The sequence below is a fragment of the Macaca fascicularis genome, chromosome 3 (genome assembly GCF_037993035.2).
Source record: "Macaca fascicularis isolate 582-1 chromosome 3, T2T-MFA8v1.1".
Taxonomy (NCBI): domain Eukaryota; kingdom Metazoa; phylum Chordata; class Mammalia; order Primates; family Cercopithecidae; genus Macaca; species Macaca fascicularis.
The window spans coordinates 158,865,657-158,892,043 of NC_088377.1; the positions used below are offsets into that span (position 1 = coordinate 158,865,657).

Below are 26,387 nucleotides of genomic sequence, written 5' to 3' on the forward strand. Positions count from 1 at the left end.
CATCTGAAGAGTGGTTCCCAGATGTATTGCTGGTATCTTCTGGCACTTTTTACAAGAATCTAAAGCTCCCAATCTTCTAATAGGTTTTGACTTTTGTCACTGCTAATGAGTTAGCTATAAAATTCTCTCCAAATTTCATTGTACTCCCCTTGTGTCCTGATATGTTTTGTCTTTTATACTGAAAGTAAGCTACCCCTCCATGTCCCCTAATGCTATCCTTCTTATAAAATTTGCAGCCTAAAAAGCACTATTTGCCATAACTTACCCTCTTTTCAGCTCTATCAAGAAAACACAATTCAATTTTATTGCTTTATGTTTTGAGCATTAAAAAATAAGCAGCTGAATAGTTTTTCAGGTTATTTCTCACATTAATTAATTAAATGCAGATTGCTTTATTTTCTTCAATCATTCTATAAATTCTCCAATTATTTTAGAGAGTTGACCACATACCAATCTTAATCTTGTACTCTTTCAAATTCATCTGCTTATTTAGGATTTTCAGTTTTGAAATTACCTTATAGTGTGATTGCCTTATAGTTTTTAGCATAAGATGCTAACCTTGTGTCATTTTAATTCAAATGGAATCTGTTTTTCCCAATACACCTTATGTACCTAAAGGATATCTTCTAGTTCTTGAGAAGACAGAATAGTCTAGAACCTATGATACTGGCTTGACTGAATTCTATGTGTTTACAACATTTTAGGTGATTAGGAGGGTAAAGACTTCACTACCTACAAAATCTCATAGAGGCAGTTGGAAAAAAATAAAGTGAAGAGCACCAAGCAAAAATTTTATCTTATGTCACTTCTAAAGGTATACATCAAAATTACAACACTCATAGAAGTTTACTTTAGCGAGGAGTACTAAAGCACATGTCCTAATTCCAAGATATAACCAGATCCAAAAGTTACATTTTATTAAGGATTGTACCATATATGACAGGATAAAAGTTTTTGTTAAAAGTTTGAGGTGGGGTGCAGTGGCTCATGCCTATAATCCCAGCTCTTTGGGAGGCCGAGGCGGGCGGATCATGAGGTCAGGAGTTTGAGACCAGTCTGGCCAACACAGTGAAACCCTGTTTTTACTAGAAATACAAAAATTAGCCAGGCGTGGTGGCATGCGTCTGTAATCCTAGCTACTCAGGAGGCGAAGGCAGGAGAATCATCTGAACCCAGGAAGCAGAGGTTGCAGTGAGCCAAGATCTCGCCACTCCACTCCAGCCTGGGTGACAGAGCGAGACTCTGTCTCAAAACACAAAACAAACCAAAAAAAAAAAAAAAAAAAAATGTTTGCAGGTAGGCCAGTCATGGTGGCTTATACTTTTAATCCCAGTACTTTGGGAGGCTGAAGCAGGCAGATTGCTTGAGCCCTGGAGTTTAAGATCAGCCTGGGCAACATAGTGAAACCCCATCTCTACAAAAAATACAAAAATTAGCCAAGTGTGGTAATGTGTGCCTGTAGTCCCAGCTACTCTGGAGGCTGAGGTGGGAGGATCACCTGAGACTGGGAGGCAGAGGTTATAGGGAGCCACAATGGTGCCACTGCACTCCCGCCTGGGTGACAGAGCGAGACCCTGTCTTAAAAAAAAAAATAAAGGTTTGCAGGTAGTTTCTCTGTCAGTTCTTTTTTATCTTTGTTTAAATATTAATTAGCCACTCAATAAACCTTGGCCCTTCTCACACTAGATCACGGTTTCTCAACCGTGGCACTACTGACATTTTGGGATTTGTAATTCTTTGTTTTGAGGGGTTGTCCTATGCATTTTGGGATGTTCAGCAGCAACCCTGGCTTCTACCCACTAGGTACCAGTAGTATCTCTCAGGTATAACAATCAAAAATGTCTCTAGACATTGCCTAATGTCCCCTGAAAGGTCAAATAGACCTTGCTTGAGAACCACTACAACTAGACCAAAATATATTTTTAAAAATCTCAGCAAAGATTTAGGAATTATCTAAAGCTGTAAAGTACCTTCCAAGGTTGCTGTCCAGGTATCATATAAACTAAACTAATTTAGAACAAAACTTCTGGAGTAAAGCATAATTCTTTCTATATATCAGGTACTAGATCATTACTATCTGAACTAAAGAATTATGAATAATAATTCTATTTGTGCTAGACATTTTTGTTAGATGGGCTACTTCCTACTCATTTTAAAGATTAAATGAAACACAAAGAGAGATTTAATAGATGAAATACAAGATGCAGTCAGAAAGGAAGCCAATGTGATAGAAATTTTAAGCATTCTGATTCATTTTTATTACTGACATTTCAAAAGATGCAAGATAACATTTATGCTTGACTTCTATGTATCTAGAAGCTATTACATACATGTTATTACCTAGTTAATTCATGAAGTCTTAAGAAAATGTAAACACTTAAGAAAATAGAAAATGGACATATTTTCTTAGTATTTTTGTAAAATTGTTTAGTTGTTAAATGTTATACAGAGAGAACATTAAGAGGCTTTACTCTTACAGGTCAATCGTCATATTCTTTTGAGGAGTATGATTCATAAGAAATTATACTATAGTTTATTGTCCTCCTTTTCCTCTCATTCTAAATTATGACATTCCTCTCAAAACGTAAAGTTGAAAGACTACCTTCATGATATCCGCTTCCTCTGATAATCTTATAGAATTGGAACCATGGCCTTATGAACTATTTTCATTCATCAACTCTTTGGCCAAGTAAACACTGTTCATGATTTTTAAAAGGCTGATACCAAAAAAAATTATGATTCAACTTGAATTTTGAACAGATATAAAGGCTCTTACCTACAAGCAACATTTGGATCAGCATTTCTTGAAAGTAGTAGCTCTACACACTTCAAGATCTGTTCCTCTGAGCCATGAGCAGAACATGCAGTTATCAAAATAGTTTGCTTATCTATAGTGAATAGAAAAGTGAGGAAAAACCCCCATACATCAAGAGCATCTATTTGATGTCTTTACCACCCAAAACATTCTATTATTGCACTCTAAAACTCTATAACCTCCTCCTAAATCTCTCTCTTAGCAGATAACTTTGTCTTCCTTCATCAAAAGATGAGATTAGACATGAATCCCTTTAGTCTCCAAAGTTTATCTATAAGTCATTTAACTTCCTTCCCCTTTTATTCCCATTACTTCAAGAGAACAGAAAGTGGTTAAGGGCATGGACATAGCCACATTGTCTGGATTTGAACAGTTTTTGTTAAAATTTGCCTTGCTAAACTCACGTTTGGGAAACAATGATCTATATTCTCTGATTTCACTTCTTACCCATTTGAAAGCTCCTGAAATCTGGCTTATAAACTACCCTACTGAAATTGCTGTAACTGCCACATCCATTGGTTTTGTTTCTTTTCAGTAATTTTGTACTTGATCTTTCTGAACTCACTGTTTCCTAAAACTCTTCTTCCCTTGGCTCTCATGGTGTCAGCAAAGATTAGAGTAAATTAAACACAAAAAACACCTATTTTGAATTAAAACTTCAAAACAGGTCACCACAGCTATGATTCACATTAGTGGCTCAATATTGACAGAGCATATTCTAGTCCCAGTACTGCCACTGAGAAACTGTAACTCCTGTGATGTCTTAACATCTCATTAGATCTAATATACAGATAAGAACCTAATATCTGCCCTTTGTATGTGATAGGGTTATTGTGGGACACATAAAGGAACTTTTATGTACATTCTGTGAAAAATATATTTTATAACTCTAAGTATCCCTCTGATTACAAGGAGGGAGAAGTATAAAAATAACAATTATTAATTTTTTGAGAATATTTTATACACTTTTGAAAACCTCATTCCTAAGCATAGCTTTCATTGAGTAATTTTTCTTTTTTTGAGACAGTGTCTCACTCTGTTGTCCAGGCTGGAGTGCAGCAGCATGATCATAACTTACTGCAACCTCAAACTCCTGGGTTCAAGCAGTCCTCCTGCCTCAGCCTTCTGAGTAGGTGAGGTTATAAGTGTGTGCCACCACCTCCGGCTAGTATTTCTTTATTTTTAGCAGAGACAAAGTCTCACTATGTTGTCCAGGCAGATCCTGAACTCCTGGGTTCAAGTGATCCTCTTGCCAAGGACTCCCAAAGTGCTAGGACTAGGATTATAAGCATGGGCCACTATGCCTGGCCAAGTGATATTTTTAAATGATACCATAAAAAGAAAAACCTAACAGAAAAAATTAAACATGAAACTGTTAAGACAGAAATTTATGTAAACTATATAAATGAGAAAAAAGAATAAAATTGTAGGTATAAAATTAATGTAAAAATCAATTCTAAAATGAAACCTATACCTGAAATTATGAAGCAAATTTAGTTGTCTATTGAAAATATGTTAAAAATAAGTAATCAGGAATTCAATGTAATAATTAAACTCGATTTGCTCATATACTCTTGTTCTTCTAACACTCAAAGTACTACTGAATGGAAATTATTTAGTAACAAGGACAAACATGGATTTCATGAACTATCTTTGAAACAACTTTAAGTGATGTAATTTGGAGTTTAGTTTAAAATTCCAGACTGATTTTCAAGTAATTTGCCACTAAATTACAAGCTTTTTAATGTTTCTTTCAAAGAATTTTTCCTTTAAAAGCAACCAAAACCTTAAAGTTAAAGGTATATAATAACAACCAGTTATAAAGATACTGTAACTGGAATTTATGTTTTTGGAAAGAGTTTTTCAGAATATGTATGGCTTCTCATTTGATTTTGTATACTATTTACATAATATAATAAATAGAAAGGTTACTTCAAACTGCTTTAGTTTTTTTCACTTCATATAATAGCTACTTGGAAATCAAGGAATCACAGTAAGCATAATCATTTAAGTTATCTGAAACATCTTACCCTTCTCAAAGCTTGCATTAGCACCTCTGTCCAGAAGGACTCGAACCAGTTCTGCATTGGCAACACTAGCAGCATACATAAGGGGAGTCCATCCATACTGAAAGGTGGAATCTACACTAATGCCTGTCAATATAAAAACAAGCTTTTAAAAGCCCACTACCACCAAAGAAAAAAATCAGCCACCTTATATGCTTAAAGTACTGTGTAAAGTGACGTACATCAAGTACTTTATTCCACCACGGGAAGTTTTGGTAATAATGGCTTCCAAAAAATAGAAAATAATTCTATTGGGACGTTAATATAATTTGCTAAGTTCAGTTTCGCTACAGGCACTACGTTCCAAAAGACTGATCTGACTGATGTTTAATCATATAATATGTAACTGAGTATGTATATATTATAACAGGTTTTTACATGCTACCTTTTTTTCTCTAGGGGAGCTGGGAAAGGTTTCACAGAGGTAAAATGCCTTTTAAATTAGAATATTATCCCTGGGCAATATCAATTATCTCTACGGTTGAAAATACCACATATATCCCTCAAAAACCTTTAACTTTACTCCTAACACTAAACTTACCCATGGGTGACTTATAAAACATGAAGCTAAAAAGATAGGTTAAGGTTAGATTATGAAAGCTCTCTTAAGAAATGCAGACTCTGTTTTTGATCCAGAAAATGACATCATTACATATGTATTATAAAGACAACACAGATACCACTATTGAAAATGGGACAGGAAGCAAGGAAACTAGTTATAAGGCAGGAAGTTTATAAGAAAATCAGAGAAAGGGCAATAGAGAGAGAAAGGAAGGAAAACAAAAGGACATTTCAAAGATAGGGTCATCAGAATTTAAAATTACTTTGAGGAGGAGGTATGATGGAAAAGAACAAATTAAAAATGACTATCAAGTTCTATCTTGGACAATCGAATGACAAGCAGTGAGCTAAAATAAAAGGAGATATCAGGTACTGAAAGTAAGTTTTGTTTTTGTTTGTTGTTCTTTTTTAGATGGGATCTCACTCTGTCACCCAGGCTGGAGCACAGTGGCATGATTATGGCTTACAGCATACTCAACCTCCCAACTAGCTCCGACTATAGGCACGTGCCACTATGCCGGGATAATTTTTTTTTTTTTTGTAGTGGTGGAATCTCACTATGTTGCCACGGCTGGTCTCAAACCCTTGGCCTCAAGCAATTCTCCCACCTTAAGCCTCCCAAAGTGCTGGGATTACAGGTGTGAGTCACTGGTTCTGGCCAAGAGATCATGACTTAAGTAGCAATCTTTCTCTTAAATCTATGAAATATTTGCTAATCGCAAGGAAACAACATTTTTCTGTTTCAAAGAAGGAAAACTTGCATGTGAAACACCACTGAAGGTGGGCCTGCCTTTAATACCTTGTAATTTACAGGTTCTATTGTCTTTGGCTATAAAATGTCCTATGCGCACAGATTAAGGTCACATCACAGAAGAAATGCAGACTTGGTGGGGGGTGGGGGTGTCACTTTTTTGACTGTATAAACACTGGGTCACTGAAAGACTACATATGTCTAATATCTAATTGTCTAATTTTAATTGATATAAGGTACATAATAATCATTGGGAGAAAACATTAAACCATCTTAGTATAGACACATACTGCTAGCCCTACTTGTCTTCTCTAACAAGTCTTCCTCTTTAAACTGCTTCAATTGAAAGCATATCAATGAGATCAGAGAAAAGATCATTGTTTTCTCAATTTACTGAGAGTACTGCTCAAACTGTGATAGCAAAGATAGAAAGGAAAAGATGTGAAGAAAAAGAAGCAAAGGCCAGGTGCAGTGGCTCACGCCTGTATTCCCAGCACTTTGGGAGGCGGAGGTGGGTGGATCATGAGGTCAGGCAAACGAGACCATCTTGGCTAGCACAGTGAAACCCTGTCTCTACTAAAAATACAAAAAAAAAAAAAAAAAAACTAGACAGGCACGGAGGCAGGCGCCTGTAGTCCCAGCTACTCGGGAGGCTGAGGCAGGAGAATGGCGTGAACCCAGGGGGCAGGGCTTGCAGTGAGCTGAAATCATGTCACTGCACTCCAGCCTGGGCAACAGAGCGAGACTTCGTCTAAAAAAAAAAAAGCAGCAAATGTGGCATTATAGTATAAAATTCTTACTAAAATTCTAACTTAATGTTTAACCTCTAATATTTAACATAAATTACTAAGCACATATTATGTTCCAGGCATAGTGCAAAAAAAAGTAGGTTTCAAAAAGATGAACACCGTATATTTACAGAGCTCAAAAACATTCAAAGTAATACTATATTGTTTAGGGATATAGTAAAAGTATAAAGATACTCATAAGAATGATAAACATCAACTATAGAAAAGTAGTTATCTCCAGAGGGGGTACCTTTCTTTTCTGAATGTCTAAAATATGTCATACTTTAAAGAAAATTGAAATGATAGTACACAGAACAAAAACTGGAGACATCTTCAAATGGTTAAAAGTGGTTGACTCAAAATGTGCTTTTATTTTTAGAGTTTTCAATCGGTGCAGAAACATGTTTCAAGAACAACAATGACTTTGAAAGGCAAAAAATTAACAATATTTTAAAAAACAGTTACATAATGACATCTGGAAGGAAATACCCTAAAACAGGAGTTAACCTGTGAAAGTGAGGATCAGCAGTAAGGGGAACGAGAGTGAGGACAATGGTAAAGAAATCTTTCTACTTCTACCTACATTTCTATTACTGGCTTTTAAAAATGAACTTTAAAAATTGTTGTAATTAAAAACAAATTTCAAATGGTTGACTAAATAACTACTTAGCAGCAGGCTCTGTTCAAGAGACTGTAAACCTCTAACCTGCCCATCAATCATATCAAGTCTTAATCCTTCAAAAGCCTCTATCATGTTAACTGTACCTAGTCCCATTACTCCTAAGGCAAATTTTCTTTTCTAAAACAAATCTCTGCTTATTCCACCCCATGCTATGTACACTATACATATATTAACATTAGGTATTCAGGCCTCTTTCTACTTATTCAGAGTTTATTCAATTTCATTTTTCAATTACAAACTCAAGTTCCACTGTCCAAAAAGTCATACAGATCCTTCTCATATCTTACACGAATAACAGCTAATGTTTACATAATTCCTATGTGTTCTAAGTCCTTTAAAAGTGTATTTTAATTTTCCCCCTTGCCAACAACACTTTGATATAATAATCCTCATTTTAAAACGGACAGAAATTGAAACTTAGGAAGATTTGGTAATTTAGTAAAGGTTACAAAGTCATCAAGTGGCACAGTTAGTAATCAAACCTAGATCTGTCTTGTTTTCAAAATTATTTACTTTTCAGTAAACTATGCATTGATTCTAGCATAGAATAAAAACTTTATGCTACATATAATCACATCTAACTACCTCGTGTGTGAATGTTTTGTATCTACAATGGCAAAAACCACAATTACTTTTGCACCAACCTAAAGTAAATGCTTGTTATTCCTTTGAGTAATTTCAATCATTATAATCAATAATTTACATTTCTATGTGAAGGTAATTAAAATTTTTTTTTTCATTTAATCCACACACACAAAAAAAGTCATGAAGCCCAGGACAGAATTATGATGCTTTACATAAAGAAACTGATGCTCTCTGGCTGGGTGTGGCGGCTCATGCCTGAGATCTCAGCACTTTGGAAGGCCAAGGTGGGTGATTACTTGAGGTCAGTATTTCGAGACCAGCCTGGCTGACGTGGTGAAACCCTCGTGTCTACTAAAATTACCAAAATTAGCTGGGCTTGGCGACAGGTGCTTTTAGTCCCCACTACTCGGGAGGTTGAGGTGGGAGAATCGCTTGAAGCCCGGCCCCCAGATGGAGGCTGCAATGAGCCAAGATGGTGCCATTGCACTCCAGCAGGGCGACAGAGCGACGCTCCATCCCCTCCCCTCAACCCCCCAAAATGAAAATTGATGCTCTCAAAGCTTAAATGCCTCTTCCAAGAAACCAGAGTAGTCAATAAGCTGGAAGAAATTATCCATATACTTATTCTGATTCCTAGCTCAGGCCTCATTCCACCAGCACAAAACAAAAAACTGTAACGAGAAAAACTAAAATGTACTCGAACCAATTCTTAAGAAACATACAACAGGCAGGGCACGGTGGCTCATGCCTGTAATCCCAGCACTTTGGGAGGCTGAAGCAGGCAGATCACGAGGTCAGGAGATCGAGACCATAGTGGCTAACATGGTGAAACCCCATCTCTATTAAAAAAAAAAATTAGCCGGGCGTGGTGGCACACGCTTGGAGTCTCAGCTACTCAGGAGGCTGAGGCAGGAGAATCACTTGAACCCAGGAGGTGGAGGTTGCAGTGAGCCAAGATCGCGCCACTGCACTCCAGCCTGGGCCACAGAGTGAGACAACATTCCCCCTCACCCCCCACCACCCAAAGAAAAGAAAAGAAAAGAAAAGAAAAAAGAAACATACAACATTACAGCAGAGTAAATGAAGAGAAAATTAAGAATGATCAGAGTGGGACAGGATTAGAGTAGGCCTCTTGCTTGAAGGAGGTGGAAGAACTGATGGAAGATAAATAGGGTGGCATTCCAAATGTAAGGAGAGAGTAAGAAAATAAGACAGGCAGTACTCAGAGTCAACGAAGATTATGCAGGATATTATGATAATTTATATTAACATTTGTTGTGTTTCCATTAGAAAAGCAACATAAATCTTTTAAAAATAAGGAATCCTTGCAAACTTAAGACAGTTGTGTTCAGGTGAAACTGTCCTTATCTCTCACCAGAATCTAGGAGCTCCTGGACCAATGAAACATCTCCGATGGTCATTGCTTTCTTAAATTTTTCTTTCTTTTCCTCAATGGGTAACAGCCCTTTCAATTTCTAGAAAAATGAACAGTTTTAAAAAATTCTTGTTATATATAGTTTTGTTTCTACCTCATCAGGAAACAATAATGTTTGGTTAAGTACATAGGTTTTTTTCTTAGCTTTATTTTGACCGAGATACAAAGTTTGAAAAGAATTCGTGTCGAAAATTATCTTTCAAGGGAATAGGTAATGATGGATCCAAACCCAAGTGAAGAGCTACAACGATCTAAAGAAGCGTATTTGGTGGTAACCACAGTTGGGGAACAGGAGGAAATTTGTGCGGGTTTGCCTAACTACAAACGCCCGTATTTCCACTGAGAAAAAGGGAAATACATGCGAGGAAGTGAGAGGTTTCACCAGGCTGGGCCTCGCCTTCGAGGGCCAGGGAAGGCCGAAACCAGGTGTGGTCAAGACAAGGCCTCCTCTGCTACCTGAGACGTCCGGTCGAGATACCCAATCTCCCAGCCGTCATCCTCGCTCTCGCTACTCTCCCCTCCGCCGGCCACTGGCAGGCCGCGTAGCCCTCCCGCCGCCATGCTAGCCAAGGCAGCTTCCTGTGGGCAACGCGCGTCCTTCAGTTCTCCAGGCGCATGCGCACCGGGGTGGGGCGTCCGAAGGGATGCGCGGGAAGCAGCGACGTGCAAGTGCTCGGGTCTGGAGCCTTCCAGCGCAGGCGCACAGCGGCCCGCTGCTCACCTACCTACCCCGTCCCTAACCTTGAGGCTTCCTGAGGTGAAAACCTGGCGTGTCTAACACTGGTGATGAAGTTCGTGCGCCAGGCTCCTGCTGGCACTTCCAGTTCCTCTCAGAGACTTACCTTTTGACCTCTTTAAAGTATTTGCTTGATGAAATTCTTGCTCGGCAAAGAATGCCTTACATGTGGCAGGAGCACACTAGGATTTAATGGCAAGTAAGACTAGACTTTCCCCGCCATCCTTTTCATCTGCCCCCCTGCCAAACGTCTGTTAAATCTGTATCCCCTGGGAGACAGAATCTTCCTCGGAGCACCTCGCTCAGGAGCACCACTCAGACATTCAAGAAGCCCTTACACAAGTAGAGGCCGACAAAGGAGCCAGGAGAAAATACTGCCGCAAAGAATTCTTCTTTTTCATTTCATGTGATCTTAGATCTCACCTTAGATTTAGAAGCTTCAGACCATCAAAACACTTCCCCGCTATGTAGTGTAGATGTCCTAGAGGAAAATATGAAAGGAGGGGGTTTCTGGATACAGTGGATCCAAAGAGCCAGAAAGAAAGAAATGACTTAAACGGTCAGAGAGCAAATAATTCAAACAGCTCCAGGTGGAAGTGGCCCAAGCTCAAACTCATCTTTCTACATGGTAGAAATGTAGAAAGGTTCTAGACGGTAGAACTTCTAGATGCTGGTAACACAGTGATTTTCTTCCCCACCAAAGAAAAGTAGATCTACCACGAAACAGGGCATATTATATGTATCTCAAGATAATAGCCATGCACTATTATTTGAAAGCTTTTGCTGTTTTTTTTTCTTGCAGATTCTTTGATAAAAGATTTTGAAATTATGTACTTCAGAGACTCAGAGGTAAGTATTTTTAAGTAGTTTAGCTATTTGGGGGCCACATCTGTCTTTCTCAATGCATTCATTCAATAAATGCTAGGGATTACTTAGTACAGCCAAGTGCAACTGGGTTTGGGGAGACAACGTCAAAGATAAACCATGGAGCCTCATGGAGCTCACTTTAATAAGTAGAGTTAGACAATGTGCAAGGAAACAAAAACACTATTGCGGATTGTAAGTGCTTCAAAAGAAACAAGTGTGCTCAGTTTCTGGAATCAAACCACTTTGGTGTTTCCCGGAGGAGTCACTAGCTGTAGCTGTGTGCCCTTGGGCAATTTACTTAGCATCTATCTGGGTATGAGCTAACTTATCTGTAGAAGGGAGGTGATGATAGTACCCACCAAATAGAATTGTTATGAGGACTAAATGAAGTAATAGGCTTGGAATAAGGTCTGTCTCAATGTAAGAGGTAGATTTTAAATAGGGTAGTCAGACCTGTGCAGAGTCCTAAATAACAAGCCATATAAGAGTGGAAGAATAGAGCTTTCCTGGCAGTGGAGAGGAATATTACCAAGGTCGACAAACAGAAGGAAAAAAAGCTCATCACTGACCATTAGAGAAATGCAGATCAAAACTAAAATGAGATATCATGTCAGCCAGTCAGAATGGCAGTTATTAAAAAGTAAAAGACAACAGATGCTGGTGAGGTTGTGGGGAAAACTAAATTCTTTTACACTGTTGGTGGGAGTGTAAATTAGTTTAACCATTGTGGAAGACACTGTGGTGATTCCTGAAAGATCTAGAGGCAGAAATAGGATTTGACCCAGTAATCCCATTACTGGGTATACACCCAAAGGACCATAAATCATTCCTTCATAAAGATATGGGCACATGTATGTTCATTGCAGCAGTGTTCACAATAGCAAAGACATGGAATCAACCCAAATGCCCATCAATGATAGACTGGATAAAGAAAATGTGGTACATATATGCCATGGAATATTATGCAGCCATAAAAAGGAATGAGATCATGTCCTTTTCAGGGACATGGATGGAGGTGGAAGCCATTATCCTCAGCAAGCTAATGCAAAAACAGGAAACCAAATGCTGCATGTTCTTACTTATAAGTGGGAGCTGAATGATGAGAACATGTGGACACAAGTGGGAACAACATATACTGGGGCCTGTCACAGGGTGGGGGTTGGGAGGAGGGAAAGCATCAGGAAGACTAGCTAATGGATGCTGAGCTTAATACCTAGGTGATGAGATGATCTGTGTAGCAAACCCCCATGGCACATGTTTACCTCTGTAACCTGCACATCTTGCATATGTAGCCCTGAACTTAAAATAAAAGTTGAGAAGAAAAAAACAAAACAAAACAAAAAAACACTTCTAGGCACCAAGCAAAGAATTCAACACTCAATAAGCCTCCAGGAACAAGCCTGGACTGGCATGCATTATTGAACTCAAAATATATTTTGTCTCCTCTTTGGCTTTTTACATGCCTTGCCCCCTTGCTGAATACTTATTTTCTCTGTTTCCAAATCAAAATAGTGGATAATACTAAGCAATTAACTACTCTCAAGTTTATATATTGTGTGTTCAAAAGACCAGCCAACATTTCTCATTTTCATGTTACAGTGATGTAATCCAACCCCAAGAGTACACTTAACTCTTAAATGAACTGAATAAATTAAAATTTTAAGCTGAAAAAAAAATAGGATTTGGTGACTGGATATAAAGGATGAACAGGAGAGGGGAGTCAAAGCTGGTAAGACAAGAAGAAGAAGGAGGAAAAGTTTGAGGAAACAGGTAAGCTTTGTTCTGCAGAGACACATCTAAAAAGCTAAGGAACATCCATGTCCAGTTAAGGTCCAAAGTTCCCCAGAGAGGCCTGGGCTATCCAGCTTTAGAAGTCATCTTCCTAAGAAGTAATAATGGACATATTAAAGTAATAATGTTATCAAAGGAGAAGGGATAGGATAAGATGAGAGGGTCAAGAATATATTCTTAGGGACTATTTGTTTTTTTTTCCTGTTTTTTTAATTATTATTTTCAATTATTATACTTTAAGTTCTAGGGTACATGTGTACAACGTGCAGGTTTGTTACATATGTATACATGTGCCATGTTGGTGTGCTGCACCCATTAACTCGTCATTTACATTAGGTATATCTCCTAATGCTATCCCTCCCCCATCCCCTAACCCCACGACAGGCCCTGGTGTGTGATGTTCCCCATCCTGTGCGCAAGTGTTCTCATTGTTCAATTCCCACCTATGAGTGAGAACATGCGGTGTTTGGTTTTCCATCCTTGCGATAGTTTGCTGAGAATGATGGTTTCCAGCTTCATCCATGTCCCTACAAAGGACATGAACTCATCCTTTCTTATGGCTGCATAGTATTCCATGGTGTATATGTGCCACATTTTCTTAATCCTGTCTATCATTGATAGACATTTGGGTTGATTCCAAGTCTTTGCTATTGTGAATAGTGCCAGAATAAACATACGTGTGCATGTGTCCTTAAAGCAGCATGATTTATAATCCTTTGGGTATATACCCAGTAATGGGATGGCTGGGTCAAATGGTATTTCTAGTTCTAGATCCTTGAGAAATCGCCACACTGTCTTCCACAATAGTTGAACTAGTTTACAGTCCCACCAACAGTCTAAAAGTGTTCCTATTTCTCCACATCCTGTCCAGCACCTGTTGTTTCCTGACTTTTTAATGATCGCCATTCTAACTGGTGTGAGATGGTATCTCATTGTGGTTTTGATTTGCATTTCTCTGATGGCGAGTGATGCTGAGCATTTTTTCATGTGTCTGTTGGCTGCATAAATGTCTTTTGAGAAGTATCTGTTCATATCCTTTGCCCACTTTTTGATGGGGTTGTTTGATTTTTTCTTGTAAATTTGTTTACGTTCTTTGTAGAGTCTGGATTTTAGCCCTTTGTCAGATGGGTAGATTGCAAAAATTTTCTCCCATTCTGTAGGTTGCCTGTTCACTCTGATGGTAGTTTCTTTTGCTGTGCAGAAGCTCTTTAATTTAATGAGATCCCATTTGTCAATTTTGGCTTTTGTTGCCTTTGCTTTTGATGTTTTAGACATGAAGTCCTTGCCCATGCCTATGTCCTGAATGGTATTGCCTGAGTTTTCTTCTAGGGTTTTTATGATTTTAGGTCTAACATTTAAGTCTTTAATCCATCTTGAATTAATTTTTGTATAATGTGTAAGGAAGGGATCCAGTTTCAGCTTTCTACATTTGGCTAGCCAGTTTTCCCAACACCATTTATTAACTAGGGAATCCTTTCCCCATTGCTTGGTTTTGTCAGGATTGTCAAAGATTAGATGGTTGTGGGTGTGCTCTCCAGCAAGGGCTCAGAACTAGGCTGCGGCTGAGATGGCTGAAATGGTAGAAGTAAACTTCAGAAGGTAGGTAATAATGAACTTTTCTTGTTTTGGGGATTGATTATTTCTTTAGGAAGCCACTAAAGGAAAGGGATGACTTCAAGGGCCTAAGAAATAGTAACTAAAGAAGCAGGAGACATGGAAGAGATCAATGCTTCAAAAATCTTTCACCGAATCATAGTCTAAGATAACAATCACAGCAATAATAATGATAATAAATTCATTTTATGGACTTTTCTTATATTAAGTCACAATACTCACACAGTCCTATTGAGGTATATGCTATCTCAATTTTACGGAAGGAATTAGAGGCACAGAAAGGTAATGTTATCTGCCCAATATTATCTACCCAGGAAGACAGGAAACAGTTGGCTCTGCAGTCCATGCTTTTAGCGATTTTTGTTTGTTTGTTTTTTGACAGGGTCTCACTCTGCTGCCCAGGCTGGAGTGCAGTGGCATGAACACTGTTCACTGCAGCCTCAACCTCCTGGGCTCAAGCAATCCTCCCACCTCAGCCTCCTGAGTAGCTGGGTGTATGCCACTATGCAGGCTAATTTTAAATTTTGTTGAGATGGAGTCTCGTTGCATTGCCCAGGCTGATCTCAAACTTCTGGTCTGAAATGATCCTCCTGCCTCAGCCTCCGGAAGTGGTGGGATTATAGGCGTGAGTCACTGCACCAGGCTAGTGATTACCAATACTTAAATAGCACTTCCATGTGCCTTGACACTTTTCTAAACACTTTGTAGTCACTAATTCATATAATTCTCACTATAGCTTTTTAAGGTAAATACTATCATCTCCATTTTATAGATGAGGAAACTGAGGAAAAGGAAGGTCATATCAACTGCCCAAGGTCGTAGATGTGGAACTTTCTAAACTAACACCAGACTGTTGGGCCTCATAGTGGTGCTCAGATGTTACTTGGAAAGTATAATGCTCACAGAAGCACTCTCTCCCTAGGGGAATACTTGTTTCCACCATTTGTTTTACTCTCTGTAGAGGGAAACATTCCTTTCCAAAGGAGATTTCATCTTCGGACTAGTAAATCAGACTCGGAATGAGCTATGATTCATTTACAGGTAAATCACAAGCTTTATTCCTGGCCAGATAAGAAATCAGTAATTTGGTTTTGTCTGAAGAGATTTGGGAATTCCCCCAAGACGATTTCCTGGAGTGGGTCAGAATGCCACCTACACACTGGGTTAATGACTTCAGTGTTCTGCTTGGTTCACTGATGACAGGAAACTGGTAAAACAAAGAGGGTGAGAAACCAGCTGTATCACAGTAATAAATATTACTCAGATTTAGGCTCTTCTTCCTAGTTCCTGAGTTTGTTTTTTAAACTTTCAAGCTTTCACTCAGACAATATGCAATGATTAGCTAGTAGTTTGTTTTAATATTACAAATGATGATGGTGGATTTTGCGGGGAATTAGTTTTAAAGTTAATGTTATCATATTTTTATAATTCTTATTTTCAATAGTTTGAAAAAGTTCTGTTGGGATCCTGAATTCTTAATTTTGACTGAGATATAGTGGGATTAATTGTCTCTTTTGGAGATAATTTTAGAGGCATAAAAATGGTAAATCAATTTTTTTCAATTATTAGAAATTATGTGCACAAGATAGTCAAGGGGAAAGATTAGCAACTGCTTTTTAAAATATAGCATTAATTGATTCCACAAATAGTTACTATGCTGCTACTATATTGTTTAGGCATCAGGAATAAAGTTGTGAGGAAGACAAGGCAAGATCCTTGACCTCCAAATGTTTATAGTCTAGCAAGATAAATTAATAAATACATAATTAAATACTAGGTAATGATAAATTCTACACAGAAAAATTAACCAGGTAAATGAGATAGAGAATAATGGAAGCAAATAAGAATTAAAATAGGAATTTCAGAGAAGGCCTCTTTGAGGTTTTATTGTTATTGTGATAGAAAGTTTCAAGGCTCTGATTTACCATTTTAAAAGGTAACTCTAGCTACAAGGAGAAGAGACTGTATTTATGGGAGCAAGCGTAGAATCAGGAGCACCAGTTAAGAGTCTAATATAACAGTCTAGGTTCTCAACCTTATATGCTGCTTAGAATTCCCTGGAGATAATTCTAGTCAACCCCAGTTGAAACCATGTACTGTATGTCAACATCTTTGAGAGTAGAGTCCAGGAGTTGATATTTCTCAATGTTCCTCTGGTGATTTTAATATATAGCCAAGATTGGAAAAGGTTGTGGAAGAAAGATATCAGACAACAAGTCTAAATCTAGTAGGAACACGGAAGCTGTGAAAACAGGACTGGCTTCTTTTCTGGATTTATTTTCTTCTTTAAGGAATATGGTTAGGTCAGAGAACAAAACAAATTCTTAAACAAAGAGGAAAAAATTTATCAGAAAATGATGAAGATGGATTTTGGCTAAGAAGCATTAACTAATATACTACAAGGAAGTAGTGGTAAATGAAAATGTTCGTCTTGTTTTGTTTCTTCAAATATTCTAGTATGGAGTCCATGGATGAAAATGGTTGTGAAAGGATGATGTAGGAAACTGAGTCTCTAGTGGTTATCTGTGGAGGTGGCTAGATGTCAGATTCAGGATTTATACATTTTGTAGAGATAGCAATTAAGATTCACTAATACATTGGAAGTGGGATGATAGGGAAAGGCTGGTCAGGGATGACATCCGAATTTTAAGCCTGAACAATTGGGTGAATTGTTGCATTTACTTCGTCGGGGGAAAGCGGTGGAAAAGTAGGGATGTATTTGTGTGGGGGAGGAGGTCAAATATTGAAATTAAGAGTTTCAGTTTGGACTTTATAATGTAAACAGTGCTAATTAAACTCTAAAATGAATGTAAGTGTAGAGTGATATATAGATTCACAATTTGAATGATCTGTTTCCTGGAATAATTTTCTTTGATTTTATGTCTATTTATTGTTTGAATAACTAGGGAACTTGTTTACTTTTATCTCATTTTTTTTTCTTCCTAGATTTTTAATGTATACCCTACTACATTGCATATAGGTATGGTAGAAGAGTGTCTTAAGACTATGCTAACCTTTACTCCAACAAAAAATTATATTTTGTAAACTGTAGTCCCAATAGACTGCTGGGGAGAGCAATAACACATAAATGCATGAACATGTTAGTGTTAAAAACATTGCAAAATTATAAGTTTTTAAAAATGGATTAAAAGGTAACTAATGAAATTTTAGAACATCATTTCCAAAACTTGCTTCACTATAGAACAGTTTAAAAATCTAATATATTGATGAAAACCAAAAAGAACTCAACAGATTTAATGGGCTCTTGAATTAAAGTAGATAGCAAAAAATGGGCTTTTAGACAGCTTATTCACTACAAGAGAGAATCATTTATCATGTGTATAAAATACAATGAATTTTAAATAACATAGCTCTATGTTGAAATTATAAGAAAGAATACATAAATTAGACAAATATATATCACTTATTCAAATTCAATTATAATATCAAATGTAATATCAATTGTAATATCAAAATGTCATTAACTGGAAAATAATACTAATAACTAAAATTTATTGAGCATTTACAGTGACTAAGAACAATTTCCAAACATTTTACATATATTAACTCTATCAGTTAAGGAATACTTCTAGCTACAAGTGACAGTATTCAGTATTGGTCACTTAAAAACCTATGGTTCATTGCTTTTCATGTTAAAAGGAGTGTGGAAACTGGCATTGGTTCAGTGGCACAGTGGTTTCTCATAGCATCTACATTGCTCTCTTGGCCTCATCCTCTTGGTTGCAAGATGTCACTCCCAGGTCCAGGAAGCATGTTTGTGTTAAAGACAAGAAAAAGGAAGGAAAGGATGGACCTGGATACATCTGTCTCTTTTTATCAGGAAAACCAAAGCTTTCCTAGAAGCTCCAACAGATTTCTGCTTAGGTCTCCTCTGCTGGCACTATTACTTAGCACTCCTAGTTGCAAGGGAGGTAGGGAAATCATGTATTACATTTTTTTCTGCCTTTATACCAGAATAGGAGAAAGGAAAAGAAGGTTGAGAATGGGTTTTGAATTAGACAGCCAACAGTGACTGCCACAAATTCATGTCTTTCTTGTGAAAACCCTATCAAAGTGGTACTTTTGTTTATTACCATTTTGCAAATGAGGAACTAAGACAGTGAGAAGTTAAGAAATTTGACCATGATCACACAACTAAATAATGTAGAACCAGAAATCAATTCAGGTGGTCTGTCTGTCTCCAGAATCGACTCTCTTCTCAGCCACTCTACTGTAGTATAGAAATAAAGCCACAGACAGATTTAACACTGAGCCGTCTCATGTGAGTGATCTTCCATATAACTTCCTTACATTCTCATGAATGATATATTTATTATAATAGGCAGTGCATTACCTAATGATAAAACTAAATAAATGTGTGCTATTTCTCTTATTCTTTCTAATTATGCCAATAATAATAAACCACATGGTTAATTCAAATTTGTAAAGTCACCCTTTCAAATAATTCTAAGTATTTTCATACATATTATATACTTCTGATTTCCTCATAAATCCTTTGAGAAATAGAGAGAGGTAGATGTGATTATTTGCATTTGATAATTTGGGAATATGAGATCAAGCTTGTATCAAAAAGTTCTGGGACTTAAACCTAGATTTACATAGAACCAGACCATTTGTACTTCCTTAGATACCTGCCAGTATAGATGTCTTTACTTTAGGATAAATATTAATTAAATTGCAGAAGAATTGAAGCAAATGTTAACGTTACAAATTTTCTCACCAAGGCAAAGGTTTAAAACTTTAAAACTCTACGTTTAATGTTTCTTAATGTCTTAACAATGGTCTCTGAGATACCATATTTTATGAAAGCTAGTTCTCTTGGTTAGTAGAATTTCTGAAACATTTTTATAGCTTTATTTTATAAAATGCATTACCCTGAGTAATTATAAATTATATGCAGGAAGTAATGTATATTTTGTTGTTATTTTTTGAAATTAAAAACTCACAGATATGATTCATGTCAAGTATTTTTTTCTGTTGGAATTAATCATGAATTTGTTTCTTATAATAAAATTAAGTCATTTTTATTAAGTTTTTTCATATTTTTTCATATTTTGATTTTTTAAAATTTATTTTTTGCTATAGCTTATTTCTTGAATATTTATATTTATGCTTTTTGTTTCTATCCAGATTGGTTTTTTTCCCTTTAATTTTTCAACTATTATTTTGGTGGAGGGATACATGTGCAGGTTTGTTATATGGGTAAATTGCATGTCACTGGGGTTTGATATACAGATAATTTTGTCACCTAGGTATTGAGTGCAGTCATACCTAATAGGTAGTTTTCAACCCTCACCCTCCTTTCACCCTCCACCCTCAAGTAAGAGGGTTACTTATTTGTTAAGATTGAGGTGAAAAAATTGCATGTCACTGGGGTTTCATATGCAGATAATTTTGTCACCTAGGTATTGAGTGTAGTCATACCTGATAGGTAGTTTTCAACCCTCACCCTCCTCTCACCCTCTACCCTCAAGTAAGAGGGTTATGTACTTGTTAAGATTGAGGTGAAAAATTTGTACAGCCTTCCACAGTTTTAAAGAGGTAGTAATAGATACTTATCCTCTTGGTGATATCAAATGTTGTTTCTTCCAAGTTGTTTTTCAGACCTGGTTTGATGTAAGGGTTCATCAGGAGGAGTCCTAGGGTATCTTTGCTATCTTTGTTCCCAGAAGCAAGATGCAACGGAGTTCAGAGGCCTTTTGTTTGGGCATTCATAGCTGCATCATGTGGAAGGAAGAAAGAAGCCACTCTAGTGTTATTACACTTACAAGCGTTGTATGGGGGTATCCAGCTATCCACAGTCACTGGATGAACATCTGCCCCTTGTGCAGTCACCTCATGGATGATATCTAAGTGTCCATTGTAGACTGCTCAATGAAGAAGGGTATATTCATCTTTGTCCCTAGTGTTGTTCACATGATTGGCTTTTTCAGAAAGTAGCCTTCGCACTATAGTAAGGCTAGAAACATGCCTTCAGTTAATGATTTTCAGTTTTTTCTATGGACATCTGGTGGATTATGGTGCGCTCCTGTTAAAAAGTGGATTTATTTCAGTAGCCCAAATAAGCAATTTACTTAGATCGTTTCACACATTTTTTTCTTGCAATTCATATCACTCTTCATTTTTTTCATCTTGCTTCTCACTCATCTTTATCAGAATTGCTTATTCAGAGACTTTGAGTACCAGTGGGAATAAGGTATTCTTGTATTTCTAACAATTCAATTTGATTAAGGTATTCAAAAAAGTTCAAGGAATTTTCTTGGTCTGGTTTTCCATCATCGTTCACTTTCCTTATCCATTTTTACTACTGTTCTAAATAAAAAGTACTTCAAATGCCAGGGTATAAATAGTATAAGTAATCTTTCTAGAGATGTGTTATATCTACTTTATTTTATTCATCAAGATTTGATGATATTCCTGATATTCTGTCAGTAATTAATAGGATGCCTTTCCAAACTTAAAGGGCATATTCCATTTTGGGAGAGATGTGAACTATGTCAATTTATCACAAACAACTCAGTGACAGGTGGGGCTATAATCTCCATTTTACAGATGTGTTAGTTCATTTTCATGCAGCTGATAAATACATACCTGAGACCGGGCAGAGAAAGAGGTTTAATGGACTTACAGTTCCACATGGCTGGGGAGGCCTCACAGTCATGGCAGAAGGCAAGGAGGAGCAAGTCACCTCTTATATGGATGGCAGCAGGCAAAGAGAGAGCTTGTGCAGGGGAAATTCCCATTTTTAAACCATCAGATCTTGTGAAACTTATTCACTGTCATGAGAACAGCATGGGAAAAACCCACCCCCATGATTCAGTTATCTCCCACAGGGTCCCTTCCACAATATGTGGGAATTATGGGAGCTACAAGATGATATGTGGGTGGGGACATAGAGCCAAATCATATCAACAGGTGAAGGCATTGAAATTTGGATAGATTAAAACAACTTGCCCTAAATCAAGGACCCTTCAATGGAATTGAAAGGCCAGATATTCTAATTCAAAGGTTCCACATTGTTTTTCATTGCACTACATTTTACTGCTCTAAGCACAAAGCAGTAGAGATATTCTGAACCCAAGGATCCAGGGGCAACAGTAAGGGGAAGTAGGTAATAAAAACCTGTAAACTAGAGAGTCTCGTGAACAGGAGTAAGGGGAAAGGGCATGCAGTTCCAGCCTTGTGCCACTAGCTGGTCACTCATAGACCTAGGAGTTCTGCCTGCAGCCTTCCTAATAGTCAAGAGTGGAGAAGCCACTTCCTCCCAATCTGGGACCCATGATGGAGTCTGACCTACAGGGCTTGGCCTGAGGTCACTTGCCTCTACAGACCCAGGAGTTATAAGATGGCGAGGGTCTACCAGGAAGTAAGGCCCCAATTTTAACATTTCTACAATGTTTTGTAAATAAACAAAATGAGATGATTATTTATCTTTAGTAGACTTGATTGTTTGCTACCATGTCAAAATAGCTTTCATTTTTCAGTGTTTCAAGGTTGTAGAAAATGTCAACTTAACTCTAGAAAATGGATTTATGCAGTTATTGCTGCCATAGAATGCTCTTAAAACAGTTTTTATGAACCTGAAGAAAATGACCACTGGCACATATCATTTTTGTTTAGAAAAGTTTATGTTTATTTCTATGCACACAGTAATTTAAGCTCATTATAAGCTGCATGTGTTTGGTTTAAAACCATGTTTGGAATTGTCACTTTAAAATAAAATGGTAATATAGATATGATGTTTTTGACATCTGAGAAAAATTTTAGAAATGTGTCTCTCATAATTCGTTATATGGATAACAAACATCTTCAAAAAGGGCTAATTGAATGGTATTTATTATATTTTGGGAAAGAGGAGCAGCTGTCTCCTTGCTCTGACTTGACTTTATGGCCAACACTTTTCTTATGTTCTTGTAGCCCAGGTTGAACAGACTTATGTGATTTATTAAACTGTAATGAACTAAAGAATAGATTTTCTGAAGCTTCATAGGTTCTTGCTGAGTATTGTGAGCAAGGTAAACTGAAAGCAGCAACACAAAGAGGAAGGTATATTTAAGATGCAAATGGAATGACCATTAAGCACCTATAAAATGTGGGGCCTTTTTATGCTATTTTATTTAAGTCTGAAAATCACGCTGAGAATTACATGTTAGGCTGATTTTGCAGCCTAATGGGGTCAGGAAATTTAATTACCTTGCCTAGAATCATTAAATTTGAGCTTGGATTTGCAACCAGGTCTGTTTTGTTCCACAATTGTTCAACAAATATTTCTTGACACCAAACTAGGCTTTGAGAAAGACAAAGAAGGAATATTGTGTTGTAAATGTCTTTACTATGCTTTAAACATCGTCTTTCAGATTATAGTCATTCCATAAAATTCTCTACTTTTTTAGATAACAAAGGTGAGTTGTTATGTGCTGGTTGAAGATACCTATAAGAAACATAAAAGCCTTGTTAAACTTAATTATATTTTAATGGGAATGGCCTTAAGAGTCTGATGGCAGGATCCACTCAGTAGCATGGGAATGCATACAACAGAAGACGACTCTTGGGGCTGGGTGTAGTGGCTCATATCTGTAATCTCAGCTCACTGGGAGGCTGAGGCAGAAGGATCACTTCAGCTCTGGAGTTTGAGGTTACAGTAAGCTATGATTGTGCCACTGCACTCCAGCCTAAGTGACAGAGCTAGATCCTGTCTCTTAAAAAAATAAAAGGCTCTTGGATCGGGGAGGGTGCAAGGGTGGTGGTGGTCATGGTGGTGAAGGTGAGGTGGAAAAGGGTGAGGTGAAAAGGCTAAGAAGAAAAATATCCTAGTTGTAGGAAAATCCTAAGAATACCCCAAAGTTAAGTAGGATTTAGCACTAGGAGATGGGGGAGAGAGTGCTAAGTTTGTTCCAGGAAAGGCACAACAAGAGGTAATTGCAGGCAATAGATGACATTCAAGAAGTGAACAGTGGTAGCTTATTCCAGTCTGGCAGGTATGGAGAGCAGGAGCCAGGCCACAAAAGGAGGGTCAGCAACAACCATGCAAAGCATCCCTCTACTTTTAATCCCCCTATTTCATTCATTCCTCTTCGTCTTGTTACCCTTGTGACCTCATTTCATACCACTATCCACTTTGCTCACTCCTCTTTCTCTTTTCCTTAAACATGCTAGATTCTCTCCTATTTTAAGTCCTTTGCTGTAGCTGTTCCTTCTGTCTGAAATGCTCTCCTGGTGATCTTCACTAGACTAATTCATTTACCTTCTCCATGTGTCTGCTTAACTCTTACCTTCTCAGTAAGGCCTCTCATGCCCATCCTATTTAATACAGCAAACTGCTCCTTCATCCTCTGGCATGTCTTACCCTACTCCATATACTTTCAAAATTCATAGTGGTTACCACCTTCACTCTCCAGCATGCCCTACCCTACTCTATATACTTCCAAAATTCATAGTGATTACCACCTTCTAACATATTACAGTGTATTATTTGCTTATATATTATGTTTATTTTCTGCTAAGTATAAACTCATGTAGCAGGCATTTGTGTTTTATTCTTTGATATATTTTAATACCCTAGAATAGTGCTCTAGGCAAGCTGGCCCAAGTTAATGCCAATCACAGATGTCACCTCTGGACCTGTACTTGTATCTTTAACCTAGTCTAATATATATCACATGAATAAAAATGACAAAGCAGTAGTCCTTAGGCACCTATTGCTATTATTCTGTAGCTCACCACCAATGCTTTTTACTATTACAGGATCTGAGTCTTGTGTATTAACCCACTACTGCCTGCCCAACCACCACCAAAAAGTGTCTCATATCCTCACAAACAAATTTGGTCAGCTACTGCAAGGGTTCAACCATTTTTCACTTTCTTTCCATTCTAGTTCCCTTATGCTAAATGGTATGACTTCTGCAAATTCTTCCATATCTTCTTGGTGAGGCTGCTGCTGTCATGAGAATCACATACTAACCCCACCACTTGGGCTTTTTCAGTAAGTACCACCACTGAGTTGCTGGAGACTAGGCACTTGCACAGACATCTATAAAAATAGGCAAGAATGTCTTTATTGTGTCATGCTCTACTGGAAGGGAACCCAAAAATATTTCCTTACTTGTGGAGTTTTGCCAAGGACAGTGTCTTATTGAAAAAAAAAAACCATATCATTCATTAAATCTTTCTTGCCTTCTAGCCATTTAGCATTTTGTAAAGCATCTATTTACTGAGCACATTTACCAGCACCAGCCCTATGCATTATTTTCTTTTTATCCTTGAAATAACCTTGAGAAACAAGGGTTATTCTCCTCAATTTTATAGATAAGGAACCCAAGACCAGAGAACTTAAATACTCACCAAGTGTCACATAGGTAATAGCTATGTGGTGATTAAAAGCCAGAACAATTAAGCCCTGTAGAAGATGATGTGCAGCTATATCTACCTTACCCTGCTGTCCATTTCATCCTCCAGCTCATATGACTGTGGGCTGATAATTCAGAGAGTTACTCTCTTCTGAGAGACTATGTTTCTTCCAATTCCTACCGGCAGATCCTGACCAATGACTCAATGATAGGGAGTTATAAAGGACTAACCACTTGCTTCAAGGTAGGGCTAATTCTGTGGTGCAATTTGTGCTCCAGAGCATTCCTGTGGGATCAAACTGAAACTAGTCTCTAACTGAGCCACATTCTTGCCTCTCCTGACCTATCCTACTTCCTTCACTTTTCTTCTTTAGAGAGTACAGCCCAATAAATCACTTGGACAAGAAAACTCATCTCATGCTTTCCTAGGAAACCTGACTTAAACCAGACCCATGATCCAATTTTTTAACTACTGCAGTACACTGCCCTCTTTTTTTATAAGACCAAGAGAGTTTACTCAGTTATTTCTTTCCTTACTATAAAGTGCCTCAATTGCTCATGTAAATGGATAGTACAATACAGTAAATCTCTATGATGAATGCATCTTGTGATCGGGTTCAGTTGTTCTTACACTCTGTTCTTTTCATGGACAGTATTCTAAAGTTGAACATATATGAATATTTGTAATCAGTCTTGTGAACTGCTGGCCCAAGGATTTCTAGTGAAAATTTTAGACTGCATTCCTTTGGATAGAATTAAGTTTAATACTTCACAATTTTTTCTGATAGTAAAAATTGCAAAATTAGAAAATTTGAATACTTTTTGATAACAGAATACTAGATGATATTCACAAAGAACTTTATTTTTCCAAGCACACATTAATATTCTACCATTGGCTGACTGAAATGTATGTCTTATCATTACAAATAACTTCTGTGTAATCAATCCACACAAGGCATTCCAGTGGAGGTCCTTGTTGATTACAGATTGTCCATTTTTACTTCAAGGTCAGGGAAGCGGATAGAATTTGTAATGAATGGTATAATTGTTGAACATTTAAACAAACACAGTCTATTTGGAGGTGAACAGTATGATTTACGTAATGGGAAATCATGCCAACCAATCAGGTTTGGTTTAATAAAATGATAAATAGCTATTTGAAAAAAAAAAGAGGAACAATTAGATGTAACTTATTAACATTAGAAAAAATACCTTTGACAAAGTCTCCCTTTTCCCTGCTGTGCCCTATCATCCCCACACACATCCCAACACACACATATCCCCCGCAAACTGTTTCTTAAAAAGATACACTACAAGATTAGAGGAAAT

At 37.3% G+C, this 26,387-nt stretch overlaps 1 protein-coding gene and 1 pseudogene across 1 annotated transcript in view; both read right to left on the reverse strand.

Annotated features, from left to right (window-relative positions):
* The window catches only part of ASZ1 (ankyrin repeat, SAM and basic leucine zipper domain containing 1), a 64,468-nt gene extending 54,224 nt beyond the window's left edge, over positions 1 to 10,244 (reverse strand). The window contains exons 1-4 of the mRNA XM_005550597.3: positions 10,140 to 10,244; positions 9,624 to 9,723; positions 4,846 to 4,968; positions 2,777 to 2,888 (exon numbers count right to left, since the gene is read on the reverse strand). Of these exons, the coding sequence (XP_005550654.1) occupies positions 2,777 to 2,888; positions 4,846 to 4,968; positions 9,624 to 9,723; positions 10,140 to 10,244 (440 nt within the window). The remainder of the gene's footprint in view (positions 1 to 2,776; positions 2,889 to 4,845; positions 4,969 to 9,623; positions 9,724 to 10,139) is intronic.
* A 9,961-nt stretch (positions 10,245 to 20,205) lies between these two features.
* Positions 20,206 to 24,581, reverse strand: LOC102129935 (ankyrin repeat domain-containing protein 49-like; annotated as a pseudogene).
* Positions 24,582 to 26,387: the final 1,806 nt, after the last annotated feature.